Genomic DNA, 10038 nt, shown 5'->3' on the forward strand with positions numbered 1-10038 from the left:
AGATGGAGCACTGAAGCCATACACTTGATATCCAGCTCAATAGAAGCCTGATAACGACCTATTCTTTTGAATCAGGTGTGACTATAGGCAATATTGCAGAGTAGAATGATATTCTGATTTGCTATCAAGTAAAGAGACGACTGCTCTCCTCTTCGCGTTCCTCTTTTCCATCTTGTCCTTTTCAATTTCCTCTCCTTTTCCCCTTCAACCTCCTCCCTTCACCTTGGCAGGCCTTGCAGACATGTGATATTTAGATGGAGTACGGAAGGGACATTTTATTGGCATCAAACAATTACTCTTATATAGAGCTGTAAAAGAAACCTGTACAAATTCACAAACAGGTGATTATGGCCCCCAAACCAAAAGAACAGTCATGCGAGACTAAATGAGGATCATCAGGCAGGAAGGTCAGAATAGAAGAAATAACCAATCCCTGTTCAACTGAAACATGCCATATCAAGACATTTCAATTTCAAAGCAAACATTTTCTTCATTTTCACGCTAGAAACATCCCGAATGCCTTATTTCCGACAGCCCCCATACCTGTAAATAAAGAAAACGTTGATATATTGCTTTCCCATCACATAAATGCAGGAGAGAATCTTTCACAAGGCACACTGTTTTCGATTAGAGATCCCTGTCTCTCAAGTGTCACGCCACGTCAGTCTGGCGCCGTGCAGAAACTGAACTACACATGCTGTGCAGCTGACAGGGCCACACACACGCACCGCTCTCTCCCCACAGCACACCTCGAACAGGTGGAGCAGTAGCAGCACAGTCCTGGAAGCCTCTCCCACCCTCCAGGAGAAGCTGCGGCCAGTATCACACTTCGATGTTGACCTTGGCCAGGCGGTACTGCAGGGAGGAGGGGTTGCGGAGCAGGACCAGGCCCCGCTGGTCCTCGGGCTGGCCCAGCAGCATGTGCAGGAGCCCGGGCAGGCTGACCAGACCCAGGGCCTCCCCGCACCCGGACACCAGGGAGAAGTCCCCCTGGGAGACCCAGCCCAGCGTCACACGGGAGCAGTGGGACGAGACGCTGGGCAGGGGCTCCGGCCAGAGGCCCAGGGTCAGGTCAGAGGTCTGGGAGGAGGAAGGTGGGGTGAGGCTGGGAGCAGGGAGCGTGATGGAGGGGAGGGGGGTGGGGGCAGATAGGGAGGGAGGGCCAGGGGTGGAGTGGATGGTGGGGGCAGAGCTGGTGTCGGGACCGGGGGTGGATGTAGAGGCAGAGATGGGGGCAGACCCAGACTGTTTGTCATCAGACTTGTGAGAGGAGGAGGAGGTGGGCTTGGCCTTGCGGTGCTTCTTGAGTTGCTTCAGCTTGCTTCTGAAGTGGTCTGTGTGGAGAGGCTCCAGGGGCCCGCTGCAGCTAGGCTGTCCACGCTGCCGACGCAGGTCCTCGGGGGCGGGCACACACACCTGGGCGTGCAGCTCCGGTTGGCCCTTAGACAGCAGAGAGAGGCGGACCCACACCAGGCTCCTCCAATTGGATGCGAGGAGAGATGCAGCCACTGCTGGATTCAGCGGCGGGACCGCCCACTGGCGCTGTGACCTCTGACCTTTCGAGGATGTGGGCCTGCACCAACTAGAAAGCAGCCTCAGGGACTTCCTGTTCCTGGAGAGCACAATACCAAGTCAAAATGAATGGGTCAATGAATGAATGGTCCCTTTGGACTCCAATGAAATAGTCGGAGGGTAGTGAAATGTTCTTTTTAACCGGCAAACTATTCCCTGCGGTTTGACAAATCAAATCAATTTCACTTTGTAGCTCATAACATTGGCCGTGTCCAAGTGATTTGCTGATGTTTTGGGGATAGCTGGCGCCGCCTCTCCTGCTAAATCGGGCTGATTCATCACCGCCAGACGTTCCCCGGATGTTCCCATCATCATGACAGAGTGGGGGGCTGCACTACAGCATGCATCAGCCCTGGCTCTCACACACACACACACACACACACACACACACACACACACACACACACACACACACACACACACACACACACACACACACACACACACACACACACACACACACACACACACACACACACACACACACACACACACACACACACACACACACACACACACACACACACACACACACACACACACACACACCTCTCCTACCAACATGAACAAGTCAAGGGAAGTTGGGGGGGAAACCCTGGAGTGGTCTTATGGTTCAAGAGACATATAGAGGGTTTTGAATAGACTTGATCTATACACACGCAGTGTTTCCCCTAGGTTTACAGCTTTGGGAGGTGGGGAGGGCGCCCCCCTAATATAATGGTAGGGGAAACACTGACACGAGAGAGAGAGATTTACACCAGAAATAAGGTGTGCTGATCTACCTCAAGATAGTGAAGGCCACGTCCACTTGTGATGTCACTTCCCCCGCCTTTGGCACCAGGAGTTTAGCTAGGCTCTCGCTACTTCCTCCTCCCTTCGCCTCCTCTCCTCCTGTCACCGCCTCCTCCCTCACAATCAGCTCCCACTCCTCCGCCAGCTGTTGCCAAGGGCAACGGAACGGAGCCAGGCAGCCATGTTTTATGTAATTGGTCCTCTTGGCAGGTGGACGCCTACAGGGGGGCAGGAGGGTCAAACTCTTGTCAAACTGTCAGGGCAGATCACCAATTTATGTAACAAATCAAGGCTGGGGAGCGGATGGTGGAAAACAGTCGGTTCTCTTTCGAGTGTGGAGCTGTGAGGCGTTTATGACTGGAAATCAGCTTCAGCACCGGGATGCACAAGGCGCTAGTCTCAGCAACCTCCCCCATTAGGAATCTCAACAACAGATACTCACAATAATTGCCACACGTCATGCTGGATTTGACTTTTATGTCCCAGAACATTATGACAAATTACGACACAGAATGTTATTCCAAACACACTCAATGAGGATCGTTATAGACAGACCCCATTGAGCGCAGTGTGTTGCTGACCTTTTGAACTTGGCCAGCAGTTCCTCTTCCTGCTCCTCCTGGAAGCGCTTCCCCGCAGGGCAGTCTGGGTAATCGTGGGGGAAGTGCGGCGCTCCCTTGTTCTGGGAGTGTTTCAGCGCCATGTTCAGCCCCCCCACACGCACCCCTCTGTACACCAGAGGCACCCAGAAGGCCATGCCCCAGGCCTTGGGCAGCAGCAGGTCCCAGCCCACTCCCCAGGACGCCTGCTCCTGGCCGGCCTGTTTGCCAGGCTGCTGCACCAGCAGGACGGGCACCCTGCCTTGGGGAAGGGGCTGCAGCCTGGAGCCTGGCACCAGCACCTCGCTACGCATCCGGTTCAGCTCCTGCTCGGGGGTCTTGTGGTCGGTGACGTCGTCTCGGACCGAGCGCTCCCACAGGGGACTCTGGCTGCAGCCCTCGGGGACGCCACGCAACATCAGCTCCCTCCTGCTCTCCTCGTCCACCTCTGGAACACACCACCCCCAGCACAGGACACACTCCTGCATGACCAGCGATGGGACCCGCACACGAATCCCTGTACCCACGCTACACGTGAACAAACTGAAGGGTCTGAAAGCCCCGGTCAACCCTATGATCTATACCCAGCTGCCTACGAGGGACTTTTGAGAAGTGTACGCAACATGGCAGACCATGTCAACCAGATCAGATTATTGAAACCTAATGAAACTTCCATACAACTTATACCGATATGATATCTCCTCAGATCGGTGTCTGGGAGACAGCCCATAGGGTTGACCGGTTTAGGGGGGAGTCTGGTGGTACCGTGCCTTATAGAGCGGGGGATGGGAGTGTGTTGGGCTCCGAGGGCCTGGTCTGGGGCACAGGATCCTGCCAGGATTCGAACCTGGGACATCTGCATGGGTGGGCAGAGGCTCCCCAGGAGCACAGGACCAGACGTGACAGACAGAACCAGCCTCGGGCCCGCCCGTGTGGGGCCGGTACCACAGAACTATGGCAGAGCTGGGACCATGGATACATTAGGAGAGGATGGGGGGGGGGGGGGGGGGGGGTCTCGAGGTTACCTTGGGCCTGCTGGATGCTGGGCATGGCCTTGCCCCTGATCCTGGGCAGGGTCAACCTGGGGTCATCAACAGTGAGACCCAGCACGGAGCCTGACGGAACTTCCGCTGTGGAGTAGACACCTGGGGAGGGGAGGAACATGCACAATGACCATTTAGAGAAACTACAACTTCCACAACAAAAACACTTCAACTGAGGAACCAAGGCTTTCAATCTGAAGACCAAAATCCCTGCAGGCAGAACAGACCTTTGAGCAGATTAAAGATGTCCGCCTGTTTTCGATGGAGCGACATGTTCCCCTCATCCTTGCAGTGCTCCGGCCACCATAAACAAGCCTGCTGGGACGGGCTTGAGGCCTGGAACCCAAACAAAACCTCACTAAAACACTGACTGAGCCCTTAACCGTCCACACACAGGTCATGAACTCTCCTCGCAGGGATTCCCCCGTGGTTCTTACATCACACTCTGTGGCGGCTTCCAGGGTCTCCGTGAGGACTGAGTGCGACAGCGGTCCAATCAGACGATAGCGCACGATCTCCATGGTGAGGTCGCTACAATAGAACAACACGGGGTCAGCATGAAAACAGCAGAACACGCTGAATAGAAAACACCTCCGTCCAATCAACACTGATTCAACCTACAGTCATTTTCATACTTTGGGTGACACCCCTTTTATGTATGCTAATCGACTTGTTTGATATTTACATGTCTGATTCAACCTACAGTCATTTTCATACTTTGGGTGACACCCCTTTTATGTATGCTAATCGACTTGTTTGATATTTACATGTATTCATTTAGCAGACGCTTTTATCCAAAGCGACTTCCAAGAGAGAGCTTTATACGGAAGGAAAGACCTTTCCAGACACACCTCAGGACTATCCCAGTAGTGCTGGACCTCCATGTCACAGGGGTGGTGGGAGACCTGGTTCCATCCCCCAGGACCTTCTTGGCTGGGGGCCCGGTAGTTTCCGTCTCCCCCTGGGAGCGCTTTCTCTTGGAGGCTTTGGTCCCGTCAGGCTGAGGCCCCTTGGTCTCTGTGTCCGGGCCTGGGGCTTGGGCTGGACCAGGGGGGGGCTGGGAGGGGGGGGCTGGGGCTGGGGCAGGAGGCATCTCCTCTAGGGTTGGCGGAGGGGGCACAGCCTCTGAACACTGACACACGGCCCGCAGCTCAGGCAGCAGGTCCTGGTCCACGGAAGGAAGTTCAACACGTTAACATTCAATGAGGTGACATCATACACATGCGTCATCAATGGCTAAAGGATGAGTTCGGACGATCTCCTGTCTCACCTGTTTGAGTGTGGGATGGATCCAGAGCCACAGCTGTCTCTGTGTGGAGTCCTGTGTACGGGGTCTCCACAGAAAGAGCACAGGGCCCAGGGGCTGGGCAGGGGCCTGGCCCGCTCGGTACACCAAGGTACTGCCCTGCCTGCGCCCCGACAGGCTGGCTGCAGCTGCAAACGTCGGTCCTGCAATCACAGAGCCCGGGTCAACAAGGCACGTTAACACGTGGTCAAATCCAGACCAAGGTTTTTTTTTTTACAACAAACGCAAAATAGAAGTATCTGACAAGCGGCCTCAGACTTATGGACCCAACCGTACCATCACATGAATTCACACAACACACATGAAAAGCCGACAACACACATGAAGAGCCGACCTGAGTCCTTGCAGGTCAGCTGGGCCAGGGCAGCCAGGAGCAGGCCCTCCTCCCCTCGGAGCTCCAGGCAGCAGTGATAGGACAGGTCCTGGGGAGCCAGAGCACAACAGCAGCCTCAGCATGACCGACATCACCCGCAAAAGGTTAACCGGTCAAAGTGACCACCTCTGCGGAGGTTCCAGGTCCAAAAAGGCGAGAGGGGTTCAGACCTGCAGCAGGCAGTGGCTGCTCATGGCGCGGTAGCAGGCGCGGTAGCACTTGTAAGTGGGCCGCTCGCCCAGGCAGTAGCCCCACCTCTTCGCCATGTGGAAGCGCTTGGCGTGCCAGATGTGCGTCTCCAGCCACACGTTCTTCCGTTGCCGCCGGTTGAAGTCCAGGAGCAGGTTGCCGTGGCGACGGCGGGCCTTGCGGCTCTTGGTCTTGGACTGGGGTTTCTTCTCCTTCTGACCCAGCTTCTGGCTCTTCTCCAGCTGACGGGGCAAACACAGTGCGGGAGGCTAGGGTGAGCGTCCTTCTCATTCTGCTGACCTACATCCGACTCCAACTTGATCCACAGTGTTTATGTGTGTGTGTGTGTGTGTGTGTGTGTGTGACAGCCGTACCATCCTGTTAGCCACCTCCCTCAGCCTGCAGGGTAGTCTCTTGGTGTTGTGGCTCATGGCCCTCCTCCTCATGTGCTTGGGCAGCACACCGAACGCATGCACACTCCCTGTCGTCTTGTTAACCGCCTTGAGCATGGCGGTCACCTCGGCGGCCCTGGCCTTGATAAACCCTGAGGCTGGGGAGGGGGGGGGGGGGGATTATGTTCGTGTAAATACACTTTTTCTTATTAATACCTGTGATAGCACTGGAGTTGTTAACAAGCTCTCTATGAACTTGAACATGTTGATCAGACGGAGGACACCAGTTTCGCTTTACCAACGCAGAGCCTGAAAGGAGCAGCCAGCCATGGCTTTACCTGTGATGGCTTTTGGGAGCTCCTGGCCATAGGCCTTCCCATCTCTCTGGTGGCCACGGACCCAGCCACCTCCGTGGATAGGGTGAGAGGACCCCCGGTCTCTTGCCGGCGATGGATCATGACCACGACCTGCAGAGAGAGAGAAAGCAGGGTAGTGAAATAGAGAGAATGGCGGATAACCATACCGGTCGGTCTGTCGGCTAAGACAGACTTGAAGAATTATCTGCACGTTTCACACTCAGATAGAGCAGTTACCGTGTGATGGACCCTCTCCTCCGTTTCTGCAGTGCGAGCTGCCAGAGCCGACTCCAGGTGAGGAATACGTCACACTGCTGGGCTGATTTTTCAGCTTCTTATTGCGCATCCTTTCTTTGGCTGACGACATTTCTCCAGCTATCAGAGAAGGAATAGTTTGGGCTTAATGGCATGCACTGTATCCTCATTCTCTTACTAATGCACACTGCTAGCTAGCTAACCAACGCTAGCTACTGAAACCTAACCAGTTATCTTATTTATTAAGCTAGAACCAATGTCATGATTGTGTATTATTAGTAGGTTAGTATTGGCTTAAAGACCTTACTGCTATATAGACACAAAAGAACCACAATAACACACTCACCTTAAAGTTTTAAACAGAGGAATGCTATTCAAAACGCACGCTGTCACATTTCTATCGGCATGTGAATTTTCTGCGAGTTGTCACTAACTTCCGGTTACTTGGTGTTCATGGGATATGTAGTTCAAGAAGATATTGAGACAGCACGCATTGCGCTCGAACCGGACTCAGCGGTCATTTGACGTTTCTCAACCACGCGGTTCCACTTGTTTCGTTGGCACTGTTAGTTGACTGTTTGGGTTCCAGCCATGTCTGCCATCATCAGGAAGATAATCAACACAGCAAAGGCTCCTGCAGCCATCGGTCCATACAGGTAAAGAAATATGACCCGGTGCATGCCAGAATTTTGTATTATTGCTTAGAGGGGATATGCAATTGGATTCTGTTAACTTCTAGTGTTTAATGCACGTCTTGGTTGTTAAAGGTCCGTTTGTTCATTTCAAAATATTTGTTCAGGTCGTACGTAAACAGATCAGTGAACCGAAATTTGTATAGTTCTGGATGGAAGTTTTTGGAATGGGTGTCACCCTCTGACCCAATAGCAATGGAGAGGGTGGGGCAAAGTGCATGTAAGCTATAACCGTGGTCAGGGTCCGGGTGAAAGTACAGGCTTTTAGCTAATGCCTTTATCCGTTGCATTATGTCTGCCGATTTGCGTGGATTGGCAATATTCCTGAACCTTCTTGCAAATGGTATTTGTACCTCTGTAGAACTATTCTCATTCCTACTTTTTGTTGTGCCAAATATAACTAAAATGCGAAGAAAAAGGTTTTGCATCTCTTATAAATCTGATTAAGGTTGTTACTGCGTTTAACCACGAGGTGGCGTTATAGCATCATGTTTCCAAGGACACAACGTAATTTGCACGACCGGGAATCGAACCAGCGACCTTCTGATTACTAGCCTGATTCTAACCACTCAGCCACCTGTCTCCCCTATTATATATTAATGGTGGTTTCATTCAGTTCCAATAGTTGGATCTGTAGCTAGTTTCTGGGACTAGTTTTCACATATTCCATGAGTAGACATGTTTAATGAGAGAGTCTGTCTTCCAGCCAGGCGGTGATGGTGGACCGGACCCTGTATGTCTCCGGGCAGCTGGGGATGGACCCCTCCTCTGGGCTGCTCGTGGATGGAGGCGTGCAGGCCCAAGCCAAACAGGTGATGGTCAGACACACACACACACTCTGTCTCTCGCAAGCAAGCATGCACGACCAAACCAAACAAGTGGATTTTCAGTCACCTTCCGGGAATGTGTTGATGTAAATTGTGTGCCCCCTCCCCTACAGGCTCTGATCAACATGGGGGAAATCCTGAAGGCAGCAGGCTGTGGCTATGACAACGGTGAGGACTACACTGCCATGGAGACGGTTGAACATTTGTGGATGTGATGTAATAATGTGATTAATAAACGAGTTCCTGTTTGTTTCAGTTGTCAAGACCACAGTGCTTTTGGCTGACATGAACGACTTCACCAATGTCAATGACGTTTACAAACAATGTGAGTGGTCTTGATCCATTACTTTGATGGCTACAGCACTACAAACCTATTGTTGTGCATCATCTTGAAAGGATTGAACAAATCTTGCTTAGTTCACCCACCAGAGGGCGCTGTTGCCTAACAAACGACTGTCCAAGCATGCATGGCGGATGTGTGTATGTGGCACTTGTGCAAAAAAACATGGAGTTCTACTCAGTAACAGGAACTAGAGCCTCAAGACTGAGAGCTTTTGCCTCAGGAAACACATTCATCCATGGGTTTCCTTTTCTCTAATATGCATCATCGGATATTTACTTTCGCATCGTATGTCATTTTAAGTATAGGTAGATCTGAGATCTTGTGTGTGTATGTGTGTCTAGTTTTCAGCACCCACTTCCCTGCTAGAGCAGCCTACCAGGTCGCTGCTCTGCCCAGAGTGAGTGTCGCTTTAACATCTTTAACCAACCTATTGTCTTTGTTCAACGTTCAAACATACTTGTCGTTAAATATTTACCCTCTCTCCCTCCTTTCTCTCTCAGGGGGGGCTTGTGGAGATTGAAGCTGTCGCGGTCTCGGGCCCTATAACAGACGCCTCCTCCTGAAGGAAACACCAATCAGCACACTGGAATTGGGAGAATGGAACACGTGCTAGCCAATCACAGTACCTGTGTACATTCTTGATCTGTATAGCAGATGTTCCAATTAAACTGTTGACTTAACTTAGGGACTTCAAGATAATGATTATGATGTGACATCAAGGATATAAATTGACAGTTAGCTTTACAGTTAGATGTCTGAATAGTGGTGGTTGGAGGACTGAAGGTGTATGGATGGGTCGTGTGTGAGTCACTGAGCAGTCATCTGTTTTGCTTGCATGGCGCCTGCCCATGCACTTTCACCAGCGTTGTTAGCTTTAATGAGGGGTGTTCAGAGCTTCTGTCCTCAGACAACAACAATGAGCTTTATATTCCCCACGGCTAATGTTTTCGCTTAGTTTTATGGAGTACAACCGAGGACTACCTACTGACCAAGCGTTGCTTTGTTTATTGTATTACTCTTATACCAGCCTGGTCTTGCCTTATCCTTTTCAGTCCTAACAGCTACTGTACTCGGTCATGGTAAGAATAAAGATGGAGACACCTGGTTCCTGTGTCGTGTATTTGGTAGCTATGTGGTCCTTAATGGATATGGATGGAGTGGTAGGTGGAGGGTTGTGGAAAGTCTTCATTCCTGTGGAGTTGGGTGATATATACCTGAGAGGACAGACTAACCGGCCTAGACCCTCTTCCCCGAGGGCTGGGACGATCCCCCCCACACACACACACACAGAGGTAAACC

General features: G+C 52.0%; 2 protein-coding genes across 2 annotated transcripts; one reads left to right on the top strand and one right to left on the bottom strand.

Annotated features, from left to right (window-relative positions):
- Positions 1 to 92: 92 nt before the first annotated feature.
- Positions 93 to 7265, bottom strand: pop1 (POP1 homolog, ribonuclease P/MRP subunit). The gene is made up of 14 exons (XM_067238342.1): positions 7224 to 7265; positions 6860 to 6997; positions 6605 to 6733; positions 6249 to 6424; positions 5856 to 6116; positions 5647 to 5734; positions 5277 to 5455; positions 4858 to 5171; positions 4444 to 4537; positions 4234 to 4342; positions 3989 to 4108; positions 2946 to 3411; positions 2355 to 2582; positions 93 to 1612 (listed from the first exon to the last, which is right to left on the bottom strand). The coding sequence occupies exons 2-14, from the start codon at positions 6987 to 6989 to the stop codon at positions 823 to 825; spliced, it is 3084 nt and encodes a 1027-aa protein (XP_067094443.1). The 5' UTR covers positions 6990 to 6997; positions 7224 to 7265; the 3' UTR covers positions 93 to 822.
- Positions 7266 to 7394: 129 nt separating this feature from the next.
- LOC136944285 (2-iminobutanoate/2-iminopropanoate deaminase-like) lies at positions 7395 to 9844 on the top strand. The gene is made up of 6 exons (XM_067237981.1): positions 7395 to 7533; positions 8276 to 8381; positions 8510 to 8564; positions 8653 to 8721; positions 9081 to 9136; positions 9240 to 9844. Exons 1-6 carry the CDS (start codon positions 7469 to 7471, stop codon positions 9300 to 9302), a joined length of 414 nt encoding a protein of 137 aa, XP_067094082.1. The 5' UTR covers positions 7395 to 7468; the 3' UTR covers positions 9303 to 9844.
- Positions 9845 to 10038: the final 194 nt, after the last annotated feature.

This window comes from Osmerus mordax, chromosome 6 (assembly GCF_038355195.1).
Source record: "Osmerus mordax isolate fOsmMor3 chromosome 6, fOsmMor3.pri, whole genome shotgun sequence".
NCBI classification, from domain to species: domain Eukaryota; kingdom Metazoa; phylum Chordata; class Actinopteri; order Osmeriformes; family Osmeridae; genus Osmerus; species Osmerus mordax.

Excerpts from the sequence above, each read along its gene's own strand:
- pop1 (XM_067238342.1), bottom strand. The coding sequence starts at position 6,989 with ATGTCGTCAGCCAAAGAAAGGATGCGCAATAAGAAGCTGAAAAATCAG. Across the intron at positions 6,117-6,248 it reads GGGAGGTGGCTAACAGGATG|CTGGAGAAGAGCCAGAAGCT; the intron begins GTACGGCTGTCA and ends TTGCCCCGTCAG. Across the intron at positions 4,538-4,857 it reads ACTACTGGGATAGTCCTGAG|CGACCTCACCATGGAGATCG; the intron begins GTGTGTCTGGAA and ends GTTCTATTGTAG.
- LOC136944285 (XM_067237981.1), top strand. The coding sequence starts at position 7,469 with ATGTCTGCCATCATCAGGAAGATAATCAACACAGCAAAGGCTCCTGCA. Across the intron at positions 7,534-8,275 it reads GCAGCCATCGGTCCATACAG|CCAGGCGGTGATGGTGGACC; the intron begins GTAAAGAAATAT and ends TCTGTCTTCCAG. Across the intron at positions 9,137-9,239 it reads AGGTCGCTGCTCTGCCCAGA|GGGGGGCTTGTGGAGATTGA; the intron begins GTGAGTGTCGCT and ends TTTCTCTCTCAG.